The 19,876-nt window shown below is 41.6% G+C and overlaps 1 protein-coding gene across 1 annotated transcript in view; it reads left to right on the top strand.

The window, feature by feature from the left end:
• Positions 1–3,275: 3,275 nt before the first annotated feature.
• The window catches only part of EEIG2 (EEIG family member 2), a 73,264-nt gene continuing 56,663 nt past the window's right edge, over positions 3,276–19,876 (top strand). Inside the window, exon 1 of the mRNA XM_052637490.1 lies at positions 3,276–3,415. Within this exon, the coding sequence (XP_052493450.1) occupies positions 3,276–3,415 (140 nt within the window). The remainder of the gene's footprint in view (positions 3,416–19,876) is intronic.

Genomic DNA, 19,876 nt, shown 5'->3' with positions numbered 1-19,876 from the left:
GCAAATTTGAGGAAGTTTTAAGCTAAGGGTATATGCTTATTCATGAAGGGGCTTGAGCAGAGGAGAATTTAGTGTAGAATTGGGGCAAAGGTGATCAGAGTCCAGGCTTTACTTGGTTGAAGTCAGAAAAAGTCTATGTCATCATTCCTTAGGTTCTGATCAGTCTGGGGTCCCAGAATGTAGTTACTGTCCTCCACCTGGGTGTGGGGGGTGGGGGAGGGGTGGGGGTGGGGGTGGGGTGGCTTATGTCCTGCCCAACACAAAAATGTGTATTAGATTGTAACATATATCCCTTGAGGAGGAACTAAGACTCTCTTTTATTGCTGAACTATTGTTTCTTGACTGCTTTCCCTTTGTTCTTGCATTCCCTCACTTCCCTTAAGACCATTAATTACTAACATCTGTTCAAAGGCAAGTATAGCCAGGCTTAGATCCCGAAATGACTTAGGCCAAAAAAGTCTCCTCTTATGTCCAGAAAACAAGGCCTGGTCCTCTTTCTCCAGGGACTCCCTACCCTATCTGCTTATAAGACCATTTTAATCCTACTTTGCTATCACCTTGTATGGAGGCTTCACTTGCCTAGATTACCAATAACTTCCTAGAACTGCAGTTTAATAGCTTCTTTTCAGTCCAAATCCTCCAGGATTGCTCTGCAGCAATGCAGACTCCCCTCCTTCGCTCTCCATAGGTCATAGACCTACCTCCCTCTCCCTCTCTCTAATTGATCTGCTTGCACATCTGTATTATAAGCCCCTCTGTGCCTTGTTTCTTTGTATCTCTAGTCCCCAGCACAGTGCCTGGCACACAGTAGGTCTTAATACATATGAATGTTAAATAATTAAAACTCTTCTTTGGCTTCCAGGCCATTTATCTTCCTTGATCTCCTCTTTCTTTGTTCTCAGGTGTGCCTTCACAAGCTCCCCTTCCTCCATCTACCCATTAAACATTCTTCAGAGTAACTCATTTTTAATCCATTCTTGGGGCTTCAGCCATCAAGGCATACTCTAATTCCAAATACATGGTTTCGGCTTTAACTTTGCCGTGAGCTAAGGCTGCCCTTCTCTCCCTGATGTGTCACAGCTTAAAGACTCATTAGCTCTTCCATTCCCAATCTGTCCTCTCCTGCTTCCATCTAGTTTTCCAAGTTACAAGCTGCAAAGTTCCCTTGAACTATTCCCACTGCCTTTCCTTGTCCTGAAGGCCAACCAGCTATATTCACTACCAACTCCCAACCCCAGACTCCTAAACTCTGCCCCTGGATTTTTACCTTCATTTCCTCTGCCTGGAACACTCCTTATTCCCACAGCCCACTTTGTCCCAAATTCTGTTCATTCTTTGAAATTCAGAACACTCAGTTCAGTTCAGTCGCTCAGTCACGCCCGACTCTTTGCGACCCCATGAATCACAGCACGCCAGGCCTCCCTGTCCATCACCAGCTCCCGGAGTCCACTCAGATTTACATCCATCGAGTCACTGATGCCATCCAGCCATCTCATCCTCTGTCGTCCCCTTCTCCTGCCCCCAATCCCTCCCAGCATCAGAGTCTTTTCCAGTGAGTCAACTCTTCTCATGAGGTGGCCAAAGTACTGGAGTTTCAGCTTTAGCATCATTCCTTCCAAAGAAATCCCAGGGTTGATCTCCTTCAGAATGGACTGGTTGGATCTCTTTGCAGTCCAAGGGACTTTTAAGAGTCTTTTCCAACACCACAGTTCAAAAGCATCAATTCTTCAGAGCTCAGCCTTCTTCACAATCCAACTCTCACATCCATACATGACTACTGGAAAAACCATAGCCTTGACTAGACGGACCTTAGTCGGCAAAGTAATGTCTCTGCTTTTGAATATGCTATCTAGGTTGGTCATAACTTTTCTTCCAAGGAGTAAGCGTCTTTTAATTTCATGGCTGCTGTCAGAACACTAGTTAATATCAATTACTTTAATTGCTTTCCCTTCTGATTTCCAGACAAACTGAGTCTTCATGCTAAACAAACACAAGTGGTAGGTTTTCTTTTTTAATCTCTCTCTCTCTCACTAAATCATAAAACCGTTGAGGTCAGGGTTTTATGTGGTTTTTTGTTTTGTTTTGTTTTTTTTAATAAATCATTGGGTCTTGATAGCGACCAACATTTTAGGTGATTAAAAATATTTTTATGTGAATGAATGCATGGATGAATGAGTGAACTGGAAACGAGGATCTTTTCAGTTGAAACCGTTCAGAGAGATTACTGCGAGGGTTAATAATTTAGACTGAAAACAGGAATATTATGTAAGTAAGCAGGCAAGACACCTTGCAACAATATACACATGCCTATAGAGGGCAGGTAGTTGCTATGCGTCTATGGACACTTTATTTTTAGGCTTTTTAGTCTCGGTTTGGACAGATTCAATTTTAGAAAGAAAGGTATTATTTTAATCTTTTCTGTACTCTTTTATCCTGGATGACAGGATTTAAAGAATAAACAAGAGAAAACGTCTGTAGCAGTCAGTGCCTGAGTCCTCAGCACATTTTAATCCTTTCTTTTCCTCCCTCATTTTATATGAGGAGGCTCGTGAATTTTAGTTTTAGGATTTCAAATTGACGAAAAGAACGTCGTGGAGATTCTGATTCATTCTATTAACCCATGACTCTCAAACCCAAGGGGAAAAAAATATCGCTGAAGAAGGAGGGGGAGAAAGGAGGCGGAGCAAAATAACTAAAGAAAGGCCGAGAGGAAGCTGTAGAAGGAAGTTCCTTTTTGGTAGGATTTTTTTTTTTTTAACCCCAGAGAGGCGTGACACCCTAACTGCCGTCGCGGGTCAGTTTCCCGGCGAAGGGCCCGCCCGCCCCGAATTTCCTCGCCCGCCCTCCCCACTTCCGCCCGGCGGTGCGCTGCCGGCAGCGGCCGCTGGGGGCGCCTCTGGGCCCGTGGCACTGAAGAGGCGGCGGCAGCGGCGGTTCTCCCAGCTTCGCCTCTCCTCCCAGACGGGCGGCGGCGGCGGCGGCGGCAAGCTGCACACGGAAAGGGCTCCCACCGCTCAGGCGAGCTGCAGCACAACCACTCCCCGCGGGCGGGCGGGGTCCGCGCTGCGGCCGCCGCCGCGCTCGGACCCAAGTTGCCGCAAGAGGACGCGGCGGCGGCCGGACCTCGGCGCCCCCCGGCCGCGCCCCCGCGCGCAGCTCGCTGCTCGGGCCATGGGGCTGCTCGGGCCCGGGGCTCGACCGAGTTGAAGCGGCGGCGCCGGCCCGCGCGCCCCTTGGGGCCGCCCCCGCACCCCGCTCGCCGGCGTCTGGCTCTCATGATGATGAAAAAGAAGAAGTTTAAGTTTAAGGTGGACTTCGAGCTCGAGGAGCTCTCCTCGGTGCCCTTCGTCAACGGGGTCCTGTTCTGCAAGATGCGGCTGCTGGACGGCGGCAGCTTCACCGCCGAGTCCCCCAGGTAACGCGCCCGCCGCGCCGCCCGCTGCTCCGGAGCAGCTGGAAGGGCAACATCTCTTGACGCAGCCCCTTTACTCCAGGAGGGCGGCCAGCCTCGTGAGCTTTTCTTTTCTCTAGGGACCAGTCTGAGTGTATCGATCTGCATAAAGTGCTTCGCAAATGGGTTTTCGGCTGGGGTAGCCACCTGCGCTCATGATTCCAGATGGTTCCTGGTATCTGCTCTTCCCTCCTCAGTTCTCCAGGAAAGGGAGCGATGGTCAGAAGGGAGAGGATGCTTCTGGTTTCTCTTCAGACGTTTCCATGTTTGTGAGATGCAGAGTGGAACTTGAGCTGTTGTTAGAACAAAAATAACCCAAACTGCTCGAGTTCCAGGAGCGCCGGCCCTAAACAGAATCTGCCTGTGCATTTATTTAGCCTTTCTCTTTATGCCTGTCGGTTGCTGGAGGGCTCGGGCGCCCAGGATGCCCAGGCCTGGTCAGACTTGAGTCAAGTGTTCCCTGGAGACAGGACAAGTCTGTGTCTCATCTCAGAGCTGCGTGTCCAGTTACGCCCTAACACTCACTGAATGACCGGTCTTGAAGTGACCGCTAGTTGCTCTGTGTGGAGGAGTTAGAACCAGAAGCACAGCCCAGACCCTGTTCTCATTTGGGGTTTTTCTGTTTGGGTTTTTTTTTTTTTTTTTTCGTTTTATTGCTCTCATTTTGAAATTCGCCCCTGGGCCTCTCAGGGAGCGTTATTGGCAGATTACAGAATGAAGTCAGGAGTGGTAGTGTTCCTTGAGTCATGTCAGACTATTTGTAGGTTGACAGATCTCCTGTAGGTTAACTGTTCCTTAGGAAAAGAGAAAATTTGCGGGATTTTAAAATATGAACTTTTAAGGAATAAGGCTTTTAGTTAATGCTTGTCATTAGTGCTGTACATGGACTTTATCCTAAAACATACTCTGTTTTCCTTTTGTCATCTCCATTAATTATGTAATGGAAATAATGTCCATGGGTTTGGAGTTGGGATGAGAAAATTGTCCAAGGTGGCAATATTGAAGCCTGTGAAAGCCAGAAAATGTAATTGTCTTGTTGACTAAAGCAAGAGAGTTATGAAGCAATATTGATTCTCAGAATTTAAAAAAAAAAAAAAAGGATCAGCTGAGGAGTTTTTTTAACTGTGTGTATGTGTTAGTCATTCAGTTGTGTCCAGCTCTGTGACCCCATGGACTGTAGCCTGCCAGGCTCTTCTGTCCTTGGAATTCTCCAGGCAAGAATACTGAAGTGAATTGCCATTTCCTTCTCCAGGGGATCTTCTGGACCCAGGGATCAAGCCCAGGTCTTCTGCATTGCAGGCAGATTCCTTACTGTCTGAGCCACCAGGGAAGCCCCCCTTTTTTTTTTTTTTTTTCAAATTAAACTAATATGATGATACATCCGCTGCAGTCATTTTGAACACACTGGTAAGAGAACAGTGTTACTCAGAATGGTGGAATAAACACTGTAAGGCTGAAAGCCAAAGCCAATTTTTGAATGTTTCTGTAGGTGCAAGTGACAGTTTTACCGTCCTGTGACAGTCCCACCCCTGGCTCCTGGCAGTTAGACCAGCTCTCCTGGCCCAGTGGTGACACCTGGTGGTCAGGGTACTTCTCTACTCCCTACTATCTCCCTCATTGGCTTGATTCGTGCCAATTATGTATCAGTTACCCAGGTATTGTAAGCAGTCGTTTGTTTGGCAAATATGAATAGGCTAAACCCTTTAAGTGGGCTTCCCAAGTGGCTGGTGAAGAACCTGCCTGCCAATGCAGGAGACATAAGAGAAATAGGTTCTATACCTGTGTCGGGAAGATCCCCTGGAAGAGGGTGTGGCAGTCCACTCCAGAAGCCTTGCGTGGGGGACCCCCATGGGCAAAGGAGCCTGGTGGGCTACAGTCCATAGGGTCGCAAAGAGTCTGACACAACTGAAGCAATAGAGCAAGCACGCACGCAAACCTTTTAAATATATTGTCTTCTCTCACTGCAAGCTTGTGAAGTAGGAATCCCCATTTTGTAAATGAATGAACTGAGATAACTTTCCCGAGGTCCCCACATCTGGTAAGTGAAAATTGAAATTCAGGTTTCAAGCAGATTAATGTCAGATAAAGTACAAAGTTGTGTGCTGTGCTGAATAGGGAGTTTCCCATTGTAGTTAACAAGCAAGGGATGTGATTTGATTTGGAATTAGCAAGATCAGAAAAGAAAAAGTAGAGTATCCTGTATGAAATTTACCCTTCTTTTCCAACTAAAATGTGACTGTAATCAAAGTCAGTTAGATTAAAAATAATGCTGTGTATAACCAACCAGACAACACCCATGTAGTTTGAAGGGAAGCGATTTATAATAAGTAGCCTGTTCCTTATTAGGCAGAGGTAGCTGATATAAATCTAAGAACTAGAGTATGGAATGCGGCGGATCTGAACCTAAATCCTAGCTCCACCGTGGCAGATCTATAAAATAGAAATCATCGCTGGCTTATGTGGGTGTTGGGAGGATTTAGTAAGATGATGCACCTAAAACAGCTACCACAATGCTCTGGCACCTAACTGACATTTAAAGAGAAGACAAGGAGCTTATCTAAGAGGGTTTGTTTCCGTTACATGTTATACTTCTTTTCTCCTGGCGACTATGAAAATGTTGACTTGAAAAAGATAACCTCATTTTAGAAGAAAAAGAAAGAAAACCAGGAATACTTAAAGGATGTGAATTATTTAAAAATAGTGTAACTTTTTATTCGTGGATACCAGTCTAGGCAGTGAATCTCTAAATAAATGCTAGATTTTAATTGTTTAAAACATTACCTGTGCTTTGGAAAAAATCAAATATAGTTAACATCTAACATTTCTACCATAAAAATATTCATTGAATTACATAGAAAAGGGTTAACTTAGCAGACCCATGACTGCTTTCCGTAGAAAGGCCTGCTTACAGTGTTTTTGTTGGCCTCTGGGAACCTCAACAATCAATAGTTGCCTACACTGACATAAAACTTTAGAGTGGCTCATTGTGCCTGAACTACAGTGTGATTTGCGCTGAATACTTTCTGGGAGTCTGGGATTTTGGCCTGTGCTGGGCAGAGGGTGCCCACATGACCAGCTCAGGGGAGGGGGGCAGGGGGGGACCCTTAGGTACTGCATCTCTAATGAGCTTCCTTGGTATACACATGTGTTGTCCCAGTTTGATACCTGAGAAGTTGGTTATTGGTGACTCCACTGGGAGAGAGCTCTTGGAAGCTTGCACTTGGCTTCTCAGGGCTTTGTTCCACGCACTTTTCTCCTTTACTGATTCCATTTGTATCCTTTTGCTATAGTTCATCTTAGACATGAGTATGACTACATGCTGAGTCCTGTGAATCCTCCTAATGGATCACTGAGCCTGGAGATGGTTGTGGGGATGCATGAACCTACATAAACTAATAATTCATTTTATTAAAGAAAAGCTTTGGAGGTACACAGCAAATTATAAATATACTTGGTTTTCTGCAAAAATTAAAGCTGTAGATCATTCCTTGTTTACCAAATACTGATTTTGCTTTTAACAAGTTTCTAGCTGTCAGGGGCTATGAAAAGTACAACAGATATAAAGGCCCATAAGGCAGTTACCTCTACTTAAGAACATTAGATCATACATGTATAATTGCTTGGCAGTAGGAGACAGTATGATTTAGTGCCTAATCAATGAGTCAGACAGTATGTGAATGTTGTTGAAATTCTGAAGGTAAAGAAAGGTAAAGGTTATGAAAACCACATCAGCTTTTCAGTTGTGCATGCTCGGAGGATGAATGACTGTTGAGGAAGTGTTGGTGGGAGGACTGATTGAGCAAGTTGACGATAGGAGTTGGTGATAGATCAGCCTGATTGCTCAGAGTTCACATTAAAGTTCTAGCAGAATATAGAGACTTTGAGTGCCATTATAAATAATTTACTTTCCACTGCTCATAGAATAAAAGTTGATCTAAGATTCTTACACTAAGTTGTAATGTGCTTAAAGTGCTTTTAAGCTGGCTGTTGGGCTGATGTTCTTTGTATTCAAATAGGAATAGATTAGAAATGAGGAGACAAATTACAAGTCTATTAAAATAACCCAGGCAAAGTGATTAAGAAAATGAATGTGGAGGCTTCTCATGTATTAATAAATCACTGATGAAATGATAATGCTATGGCAAATGACTTGATAACAAGACAGAGTAAAGAAGTCAAGAAAAATTTTGTTTCATTTTGTTGAGAGGAATATATATATATATATATATATATATATTGTTAAGCAGGAGGTCAGTTGTATGTTTAACATACTATATTGAGTGACAGCCTGATAAGCAGTTGGAGACATTTTTAGTGTGGATTTCTTAGGTTCTGGTAAGCCTTCTTACTGAATTTTTCATCTAGAATTCCCTTACATGATTTTGCCCTTTTAAAGTTTATTATTGTGTTCTGTGGAATGGGTGTGGAATAGAAGCAGGGAGGGAAGCTCAACAGGAAGGGGAATATATATATATGTGTATATATATGTGTGTCTATATATATTATGTGTATATATATGTATATATATAATTATAACTGATTCCCCATTGTTATACAGCAGAAACCAACACAACACTGTAAAGCAATTATCCTCCAATTAAAAAAAAAGATTGTTATCAAAAATTATTCTTGAAAGGATCCAGCTTCTTAAAGAAGGTGTATCCAGTGAAGGGGCTTCCTAGGTGGCTCAGTGGTAAAGAACCCACTTGCCAATGCAGGAGACATAGAAGACCCGGGTTCAACCCCTGGATTGAGAAGATCCCTGGAAGAAGGAAATGACAACCTATCCAGTCCTCTTGCCTGGGAATTCCCATGGACAGAGGAGTCTGGCGAGCTACAGTCTACGGGATCATAAAAAAGTTGGACATGACTTAGCGACTGAGCAACAACATCATCCAGTGAAGAGGTTAGGAAAAAATATAAAGATTAAAAGGTATTTATTTGTAATAAATGTTATTAAAATAATCAGTATAATGATCACTATAAAATTTATATACTATAAAAATATATTGTATGATTATAGTGATCTAATAAACTGAAGCCAAATTATTGCCTAATAAAATATTTTTGAAGATCTTTCAAAAAGACAGAATATTACATTAAAATCTTTTCAGAACACTCTTAACTTTGTAAAAGCATTCAAATCACTTTTGAGGTTTACTGAGACTATCAGAACAGATTTAATTTCTGATCTGCTTTAATAAAGAGTACAATAAGAAAATTTTCCTGTATGTTTTAGGATTTCCAAGTTTGCTTTATTTTTTTCTTTTGTGCGTGTGTGTGTGTGTGTGTGCTCATAGCTAAATATTTGTCTAAGTTTCACATGAACTTGTGGCAGAAAACCACGTGAATCCAGGGAGTGTCTGGGAAGCTAATGAGCACATCTGTATTGGATCTTTTACTTTGTAAACAAACTGAAGGGGTTTTTTTCTGTTTGGCCTGAGTATATTTTCATGTTTTCAAGATTTTAGTTCTCTGCACATTGTGTACTTCTTTTTAGTAAACTTTTCTCTTATTGCAAAAATAATACATACTCATGTGGAAAACTTAGAAAATAGAAGAGAAAAAGAACAAAAATTGCATATAAGTGAACCAACTAGAGATAATCACTATTATTAGTATTTTGATATATAACCTAGGAGTCTTTATTGATCCACACACACACACATATACACACACACACACCCTCCACACACTTATCACATACTTTATTTTTAAAACCAAAGTACAGTCATACCATTCTTACATTCTTCTCATTTAATGATTCTTCCCATATCATTAAATATTCAATTAATTTATTTTTAATAGATGTTTACCATTCCATTGTATAAATGTGTGCAGTTAGTTTGCTGAACAAAGCCCTTTTTGAAAGTCTTTCTTCTTTGCTTTTTTTTAATTAACATTTTTATAAACACACTAAATTGAGCATCTTTAACTTCAAATTTTGCACACCTCATTAACTTTTTAAGGATTAACACTTAGAAATGAAATTATTAAGTCAAAGGGCACTTTTAAGGCTTTTGATTTATATATCAATATATTACTAACCTGCCCTTTGGTACATTAAATTGACTTTAAGATGAAGGAATTACTAATAAGTAGCAAATGCAAAAAATAACCAGCATTAGAAAATGCTCTTTGACCATCTGGCACAAAATTATTTATACGCTGACCAGAAATGAGATTATCTGTTAACTTTATAGCAGTAGCTAGAACTTTGCTTATGTGTCAGGAACTTGTCTGGACTTCTCTGGTGGCTTAGATGGTAAAAGAATCTGCCTGCAATGCAGGAGACCCAAGTTCAATCCCTGGGTTGGGAAGATCCTCTGGAGAAGCGAATGGCAACGCACTCCAGTATTCTTGCCTAGACTAGAATTCCATGGACAGAGGAGCCTGGTGAGCTACAGTCCATGGGGTTGCAAAGAGTTGGATATGACTGAGCGACTAACACACACACACAAGAACTTTTCTAAGCCTTCACATCCTCAAAATAATCCTAGGAGGAAGGTACTGTTATTCCATTATCGCTATTACTACTGCTATTACTCTTGTTTTATTCCTAAGGAAACAGAAGCCAAAGAGGTGCTGAAAATGAACACAGCTACTAAGTGGCCAAGCAGGGAGTCAGTCTGGCTTCAGGGTATGCTGTTAGGCACAGAACTCTGCTGTCTCTCAATTTTTATGTTATGTGTTAAACATCTTATGTTTTAACAAACCAGTAATAATATATATAGTATCTTTTCTGAATGCTAGTGTCAGAAAACTGGTTCCAGCATGCCACACCTCTAAACAAGTCTTTAGACCTGGCTGTTTAGATTTGCCCAAGGTTATTGTATGTGGAAGATGAGAAACATAGTACTCAGACACATACTGGTTTTTTTTTTTCAAGGTGTGACTTTCCAGCTATAAATCCTCAAAACTGTTTCATTAGTGGATAGTTGTAAAATTGTTATTAATGCCATTTTACACTAGGAAGTTAATATTCACTATTGTATCACTGAGTCTTGCACACTAGGCAGTTTATAAATATTCATATTGAAAGAATGCAGATATTTGGAGAAAAAATCAATTATAGCTTTGCTAAGAATGACAAATACACAGATTCCCAAGTTATATATATAGGGAAGTCATATGGGGAAATCACTGCAGATGGTGATTGCAGCTGTGAAATTAAAAGACTTTTACTCCTTAGAAGGAAAGTTATGACCAACCTAGACAGCATATTAAAAAGCAGAGACCTTACTTTTTCAACAAAGGTCCGTCTAGTCAAGGCTATGGTTTTTCCAGTAGTCATGTATGGATGTGAGATTTGGACTAGAAAGAAAGCTGAGCACCGAAGAATTGATGCTTTTGAACTGTGGTGTTGGAGAAGACTCTTGAGAGTCCCTTGGACTGCAAAGAGATCCAACCAGTCCATCCTAAAGGAGATCAGTCCGGGGTGTTGATTGGAAGGACTGATGTTGAAGCTGAAACTCCAATATTTTGGCCACCTGATGTGAAGAGTGGCCTCATTTGAAAGGCCTCATGAGAAGACTCATTTGAAAAGACCCTGATGTTGGGAAAGATTGAAGGCAGGAGGAGAAGGGGACGACAGAGGATGAGATGGCTGAATGCCATCACTGACTCAATGGACATGAGTCTGAGTGAACTCCGGGAGTTGGTGATGGACAGGGAGGCCTGGCGTGCTGCGGTTCATGGGGTCACAAAGAGTCGGACACGACTGAGCGACTGAACTGACTGAACTGATGGGGAAATAAATGCTGTTCTCTATACACAGCTTATAAGAATTAGTATTCACTTTGGGGTGTCACCCTTTGAGGGGCATTATCAGGTTGAGATCCAGGGAACTATATTAAGATTCTGAGAGCGAGTTTCAGGAGAAAATGATGGTGTTCAAATACAAAGAAATGAGCATGTATATTTATATATTTTACATTCCTAATTTTATTTATTACAAAATCGCTTTTATAGAGGTAAAATCCTTTTTGCCTCCTACTGGGTTAGGATATATATCAAGTTCTGTAACATGTATATTTGAAAGATAACAAGTGGCTTAAACTATCTAGAAGTTTATTTTTCCACATATGAAGTCCAAGCTAATGTGTGGCTCTGACCTGTCAAGTTACCAGGGGCCCTGACTCTTTATCTTGTTGCTCTTTCAGGTCCAGGGTATTGTTCTCTTCCACAGGGACTAAGTTGGCTCACTCCACATCCGAATTCCAGCCACCGGGAAGGAGGAAAGGGGAAGGGGAGGTCTTTTTTGCTCATAGCCCATTGACCAGAACTTGAGCAGGAGGATACATCCAGCCCCAAGAAGGTTGAGATATGTCATCTCTGCTGGGTGTCTGTTTACCCAGCAGAAGATTCAGTTATGATAAAGAGAATGGGAAGACAGTTATCAGGGGACAGTTAGCTTCTGCCATTCTTCTCTTTTAAAGAAGAGAAAGTTGATCTGCAGGAAAGCAACCTAATTTGTTCAAGGTCACACATCAATTAAATGAAAAATATTTGAAAGACTGTCCCATAAAGAGAGAACAGACTTAACGCTGGGTAGATCAGAGAAGAGAACCAAGGACCAGTGGGGAAATGTTAAAGACAGCATGTTTCTATTCAATATAATAACAGAAAATATAATCTCCATCATTCAAAGGAATACAGTAGTTAGTGAATAGGCTACCTTGTCCATTTGTCAGGAACGTTATCCTTCATTAGAAGGATGGGTGACCCTAGATGATTCTTACAGCTCTAACTCCAGGATTGCTATCATACAGGACCCCAAAAAGTTTGTTCAGGGTCCTGTATGATCTTATGGAAGAACCCAAAGGAACTTTTTGGCCAACCCAATATGATTAAGTGTTCAATTTTATTTCCTAATAAACTGCTCTTCCTATGTGTGCCAAATGTGTGTGTGTTTCTGTCTCCTTGATCCTCTTTCCTATTTTCACCTCTTCTTTACCATTCTTTTAGTTGATTGAAATTCCAGGCCTTCTTCAAGATCTAGATCAAATGTCTCATCAGCTTTATGCCCACATCTGTTCCAGACTACAGTCCACCAACTGCTTTTCTCCAATACTTATTTCACATACTGTGTTCTTAATAAATAGTTATTATTTGTTGAATAAATAAAATCTTTTCTCACCATTCCCAATATGATTTCACCTCTAACTCAATTCCTGTAGTTCTTGTTTCTACAATTCATTTCACCCAAATTCATTCCTTTAATTACCTATAAAGAGTTCTATGAAGTGTAAAATATTCAGTTGTTGTTCAGTTGCTAAGTTGTGTCCAACTCTTTGCAACCCCATGGACTGCAGCATGCCGGCCTTCCCTGCCCTTCACTATCTCCTGGAGTTTGCTCAAACTCACGTCCATTAAGTCAGTGATGCCATCCAACCCTCTCATCTTCTGTTGTCCCCTTCTCCTCCCGCCCTTAATATTTCCCAGCATCAGGGTTTTTTCCCAGTGAGTCAGCTCTTTGCATTGGGTGGCCGGAGTACTGGAGCTTCAACTTCAGCGTCAATCCTTCCAATGAATATTCAGGGTTGATTTCCTTAAGGATTGACTGGTGTGATCTCCTTGCTGTTCAGGGGACTCTCAAGAGTCTTATCCAGCACCACAGTTCAAAAGTCTCAGTTCTTTAGTGCTCAGCCTTCTTTATGGTCTGACTCTCACATCCGTACATGACTACTGGAAAAACCATTGCTTTGACTAGACCTTTGTTGGCAAAGTAACGTCTCTGTTTTTTAATGCTGTCTAGGTTTGTCATAGTTTTTCTTCCAAGGAGCAAGTGTCTTAATTTCATGGCTACAGTCACCATCCTCCGTGATTTTGGAACCCCCCCCAAAATAAAATCTCTCACTGCTTCCACTTTTCCCTCTTCTGTTTGCCAAGAAGTGTTGAGACTGGATGCCATAATCTTCGTTTTATGAATGTTGAATTTTAAGCCAGCTTTTTCACTCTATGCTCATCAAGAAACTTTTTAGTTCCTCTTCTCTTTCTGCCGTTAGGTTGGTATTATCTGCATATCTGAGGTTGTTGATATTTCTCCCGGCAATCTTGATTCCAGCTTGTGCTTCATCCAGCGAGGCATTTTGCATAATGTACTCTGCTTATAAGTTAAATAAAGGGGGTAACAAAATACAGCCTTGACGTACTAACCAGTCTGTTATTCCACGTCTGGTTCTAACTGTTGCTTCTTGACCTGCATACAGGTTTCTCAGGAGGCAGATAAGGTGATCTAGTATTCCCATCTCTTGAAGAATTTTCCAGTTTGTTGTGATCCACACAGTCAAAGGCTTTAGTGTAGTCAGTGAAACAGAAGTAGACGTGTGTTTAACATTCCCATCTCTTTAGTAGAAATAAATATGTGTTTACACGTTCCCATCTCTTTAGTAGAAATAAATACAAGAAAGGGTAGGAAAAGTGTTTACCTGGTTTTGTTTTGGGTGGGGGAAGTGTCAGAGGAAGTATCATAGAAGATAATTCCTTAGCAAGATTTTGAAAAAAGTCTCACTGGAGAATAAATGGGACAGTAGAAGGAACACTGTGCACAGTGGCAAGGAACAGCAGTATGGTGTGTGCTGGAAGCCCTGTGCGTATAGTGGTTATTACTGCTGCCACATAGGAAACAGGAGAGAGTGGGCTTGCTTGGATACTGCAAGGTCCAGGGAACCAAGAGCAGAGAAGTGACTTATGCAGAGTTAGTAGGTTAGCCTAGGGCTGGAGTTTAAGAGAATTCTCATCTGATGACCTTAGCTTTCTCAGTAGGAATCCAAAAAGATGAGGGATATGAGGATAATGATTAAAGACCAGAAAAGCTTCTATAAGGAATAGGAGAGGTAGATGATCAAAGACAAGGTCCAACTGAAATTTCAAACATGAATTTTAGTGATGGCAACATGCATGTTCGTGCATCTTTCTCTGGAGAAAGTCTAGAGAGTGGGCAAGGTCCCGTGTATAGGTGTTACTGAAATGGTGTGAGGATAGGCATAAGGCAAAGGACGCTGGGTCTAGGATGTTAGGTTATTGGCATAATGTTAAAACAGCCAGAGAATAAGAGTGTTACACAGCCAGATGTCATGTGCCTCATGTTGGAAGTAGTAGAGTTGGAGCCTATAAGTGGCACCAAGGATTTGGGAAAATGCTCGCACTGCTCCCTGTGGAAGATGGGAGTGGAGAAGAAATATCTACCCTATAGGGCTTCCACACGAGTGGTGTGCTCAGGAGACAGCCAGGGTTCAGTTAGGCAGTGGACTGTTAAGTGGAGAGAATGTAGGAGTTTGTTTAGCCCTGGAACCAGGGTTTCATGAGATGTGGTAGAATGAGTTGGGGGAGAGAACATTCTGAAGATGTAGGGAGAATACAGTGACCAGGACTTGCACTGTAGTCTTTCCTTGTGGATTAGAGGAATGAAAGGTATACACAGAACGGAATGGCCTTAAGATTTCCAGTATGGGTATAAAGTAAATTAGGATTGTATCCAAGGACGAGGTAATACAGGACGCATTCCCCAGCTTCTCCTCCTAGGAGAGCAAGAATGAGGCCATGTTAGGTCATGCCTTTTACTACCTAGGAGTCCTTGCCTGCTTTTATTGTCTGCGCCTCTGTCTGACACCCTCCATATAAAAATTTAGTCTTCATCCACACTGATCTTTTCACTCTGATTTCAGAGAACAAACTGTTCTTTCTTTTAGATGCCAAGTCATTTCCCTTTGAGCCTATCTTCATCTAACTTTTTTCTCTCCCTCTCTGTACAATCCTGATCCAGATTTTATTTTTTTAATTTTAAATTTATTTTTAATTGGAAGATAATTGCTTTACAATGTTGTGTTGGTATCTGCTATACAACAGTGTGAATCAGCCATAAATATACATATATCCCTTTCCTCTTGAGTTGACCCATACTTTATGAAAGAATAATCTGCATTTGCCATCTCTTACGTGTTCTTCTCCCCTTAACCCCACACTTTGAACTCTACTCCAGCTCTGAGCGGAAATCATCCTTGCTCGTTTTATCAACCATGTGTAACATCTAGTCATTGTTTTCTCATTTGTGCCTTTGTGCTCTATTCTCAACTCTGTGATAATTAGCTATTTCTTAAAACTTGACGATCTTGATATCCAAGAACCTTTTTTTCTACTTTAACCTCCCATTTCTCTTGATTCCTTCAATGAATTCTGTGAGGGCACTTTTACCTACCCTCCTTTTTTAAAAGCAAACTTTAAGAGCAGTATTAGGTTCACAGCAAAATTGAATGAAAGTACAGAGTTCCTGGGTATCCCTTGCCTCCATGCATGCACACACATACCCACATGCACACAGCCTTCCCTGCTGTAAACGTCATACACCAGAGTGGTACATTTGCTACAGTTGAAGAACCTGCATTGGCACATTATCATCACCCAAAGTCTATGGCTTGAATTAGGCTTCACTCTTCATGTATAGGGAGAAGGAAATGGCAACCCACTCCAGTATGCTTGCCTGGAGAATCCTGTGGACAGAGGAGCCTGGTGGGGCTGCTGTCCATGGGGTCGCACAGAGTTGGACACAACTGAAGTGACTTAGCATGCCTGCATGCATTGGAGAAGGAAATGGCAACCCACTCCAGTGTTCTTGCCTGGAGAATCCCAGGGAAAGAGGAGCCTGGTGGGCTGCCATCTATGGGGTCAAACAGAGTCTGACATGACTGAAGCGACTTAGCAGCAGCAACAGCTTGGTGTATAGTTGGAGTCATATAGTAGGTAGCCATATTCAGATTCAGTAAGTAAACTTCTTTCATTTAGTAATACACATTCAAGATTCTTCCATGTCTTCATGACTTGATAGCTCATTTCTTTTTCCCAGTGAATAATATTCTGTTTTCTTGGCATACCATCGTTTATCTATTCACCTGCCATTCGCTGTGTGATTCCACTCACATGGTACCTAGAGTGGTCACATCTACAGAGACGAAGTAAAATGATGGTTGCCAGGGGCTGTGGGGAGGGAGGATTGGGAGTTTTTGTATAATGGATATGGATTTCAGTTTTACAAAATGAAAGGGGTTTTTAGATATTTGGTGCACAACAGTATGAATATATTTGAAACTATTGAACTTAAAAGTGGTTAAGAAAGTACATTTTGTTGCATATTTTTCCACACTTTAAAAACATAAATAAATATCTTACACCTCCCCCCCCCCATTTTTATTAGGCCAAGCTGATTACTTACATGTTAGTATGTTCAAATAAGAGCTTTCCAGTTTGTCATGTTCCACTCAGTCAAAGGCTTTAGCCTAATAGTTTGACTGTGATTAACTGTGTGAAACATGACAAACTGTGGAAAGCTCTTAGAGAGACAGGAATACCAGACTATCTTACCTGTCTCCTGAGAAATCTCTGTGTGGGTCAAGAAGCAAGTTAAAACCATGCATAGAACTGATCCATGCAAGATCAAGAAAGGACTCTGCCAGGGCTGTCTGCTATCACCCTGTTTGTTTAACCTATACACTAAGTCCATCATGAGAAATGCCAGGCTGGATGAATTACAAGCAGGACTCAAGATAGATGGGAGAAACATCAACAACCTCAGCTATGCAGATGACACCACTCTAATAGCAGAAATCGGAGAGGAACTGAAGAGCCTCTTGATGAGGGTGAAGGAGAAGAATGGAAGAGCCGGCTTACGACTAAATATTGAAAAAAACTAAGATCGTGGTATCTGGCCCCGTTATGGGCAAGGCAAATAGAAGAGGAAAAGTGGAAATAGTGACAGATTTCCTCTTCTCGGGCTACAAAGTCACTGCAGATGGTGACTGCAGCCTTGAAATCAGAAGACAATTGCTTCTTGGCAGGAAAGCAATGACAAACCTAGACAGTGTACTGAAAAGCAGACATTACTCTGCTGACAAAGGTCCATTTAGTCACAGCTATGGTCTTTCCAGTGGTCACAAATGGTTGTGAGAGCTGGACTATAAAGAAGGCAGAACGCCAAAGAATTGATGCCTTTGAACTGTGGTGCTGGAGAAGACTCCTGAAAGTCCCTGGACAGCAAGGAGATCAAACCAATCAATCTTAAGGGAGATCAACCGTGAATATTCGCTGGAAGGATTGATGCTGAAGCTGAAGCTCCAGTATTTTGGTCATCTGATATGAACAGGCAACACATTGGAAAATTCTCTGATGCTGGGAAAGATCGAGGGCATCAGAGGATGAGATGGCTGGACGGCGTCACTGATGCAGCGAACATGAACTTGGGCAAACTTTGGAAGATGGTGAGGGACAGGGAGGCCTGGTGTGCTGCAGTACATGGGATCGCAAAGAGTTGGACACAACTGAGCAACTGAGCAACAAAAATATTCAAATAATGGAGAAGGAAATGACCACCTACTCCAGTATTCTTGCCAGGATGATCCCATGGACAGAGGAGCCTGGAGGGCTCCAGTCTGTGGAGTTGCAAGAGTTGGACGCAACTGAAACAGCTGAGCACACATTCAAATTGAAAGTATTAAAAAGAAGGTTTTCTCTTTTTAAAAATTTGTAATTTAGGGAAATTGCGCCCTGAATTTTCTGCAATAGCATTGGTGAGTATGTTCAGCCATTCTACCAACTAACATGATTTAACAAAATACAGACCTGGGGTTATATAGTAATTTTTATCTAACAGTTTTAGGAAAGTCTCTCTCCCCCCACCCCCCAACTTGGATTTCTGCTTATTTAAGCCATTATTTTTGCTCATAAGTCTTAAAGATATATCTTACTTGTTGCTTATAGTATTTTACAAGAAAAAAATTCTGTAAAATACTATGTATAATGCTTACTTTCATCTTTTGTGTTAGCACTTTTCATCATTTCAAATGATGTATTCTTTATAATAATCATTACTGTAAACATAGGGATAAAGTATAATTTTTACCATCCAGGAGTGTGAAGTTTAGTGGGAAATACTGACACATGCAATATAGGGCAGAATGACAAAAGTCCAGAGTAGCAGTAAACACAGTAAATAAAATTGTATGGCAGTTCAGAGGCGAAAGGAGCTATTAATTCTTACTGAGAAGGTAGAGAAGACTGCTTAGAAGAGGTAGCATGTGCACTGAACTTTGAAAGATTAGTAGGATTTAACCAACAGGAGTGGGGAGAAAGGGATGAAGCTATCATTTTGACTCTTAATAATATTTTGACTTGTGTTTATTATCAAAAAATATTTTTAAGAGTGATACATCAATACTGGGCAATACCGAGGGTTTCCCCGGTGGCTCCACAGTCAAGAATCCTCCTGCAGTGCAGGAGATACAGGAGACACGGGTTCAGTCCCTGGGTTTGGAAGATCCCTTGGAGAAAGGAATAGCTACCCATGCCAGTATTCTTGTCTGGAGAATCCCATGGACTGAGGAACCTGGTGGACTACAGTCCACAGGGTTGCAAAGAGTTGGACTTGACTGAAGGGACTCAGCGCACGCGCGCACACACACACACACACACACACACACACACACACATCAATACTGAATCTTCATCAAGAAAGCATTTTTATGTGCAATTGCTTTAAAAAACACTGGTAATTCCTCAAATGTTAAACAGTTACCATATGATCTAACAGTTCCACTAATGTACCCCAAGAGAAATGAAAACATGTCAACACAAGTTTGTTCTCTAAAATACTATGTACAGTGAACCCTTGAACAACATGGGGCACGAAGGTTAGGAGTGCTTGCCCTGTGTACAATGAGGCCAAACTGAAACTCTGAGTTAAAAGCAGGAAAAGGCTTATTGAGGGGCCATGTAAGGGGGTGGGTGGCCCATGTCCCCAAACCCCAAATTCCTCCGAAGGTTTCAGCAAAGCCTTTCTAAAGGTTCAGTGAGGGAGGGGCGTGGTTAGTTGTTGCAGACTTCTTGGTATAGAAATCCTTTGTTCTTGAAGCTGTCCAAGTAGGTTGGGTTGCAATGTTTTTGTAAACCTAGGACAAAACAAATATTATTCTCTATTCTGCAACTTTTTATCTCTGTATGAATGGACTCTTAAAGATCAGTACCTGAGAATGGGCTAGCCTGTATATTTTAGGTAACAGGCAGCATGCTTTTTACAAAAGGTGCAGAGCCAGCATGACTAAGCACAGGCAACAAAGCATGCGCATTAAAGCAGAAGGAACAGATCTAATATGGAGTCAGATTTGGGTTTTTTTTTCTATTACATGCAGAGTCTGCACAGCCAAAGACCCACCTATATTAGTCAGCTCTCCTTATCCTCTATGTCCACAGTTCTACATTCTGAGATTCAGCCAGGCATAGATTGTATAGTACTGTAGTATTTACTGTTGAAAATACCTGTGTGTAAGTGGACTCACAAGGTTCAAAACCATCTTATCCAAACTATACATGAATTTTTCATTATTTATAATAACCAAAAAATCCAAATATCCCCACTGTGTGTCAGCTGATGAAGAT

This window comes from Budorcas taxicolor, chromosome 3 (assembly GCF_023091745.1).
Source record: "Budorcas taxicolor isolate Tak-1 chromosome 3, Takin1.1, whole genome shotgun sequence".
Classification (NCBI taxonomy): domain Eukaryota; kingdom Metazoa; phylum Chordata; class Mammalia; order Artiodactyla; family Bovidae; genus Budorcas; species Budorcas taxicolor.
The sequence above is the reverse complement of the archived record's forward strand: the minus strand, read 5'-3'. Positions and strand labels throughout refer to the sequence as shown.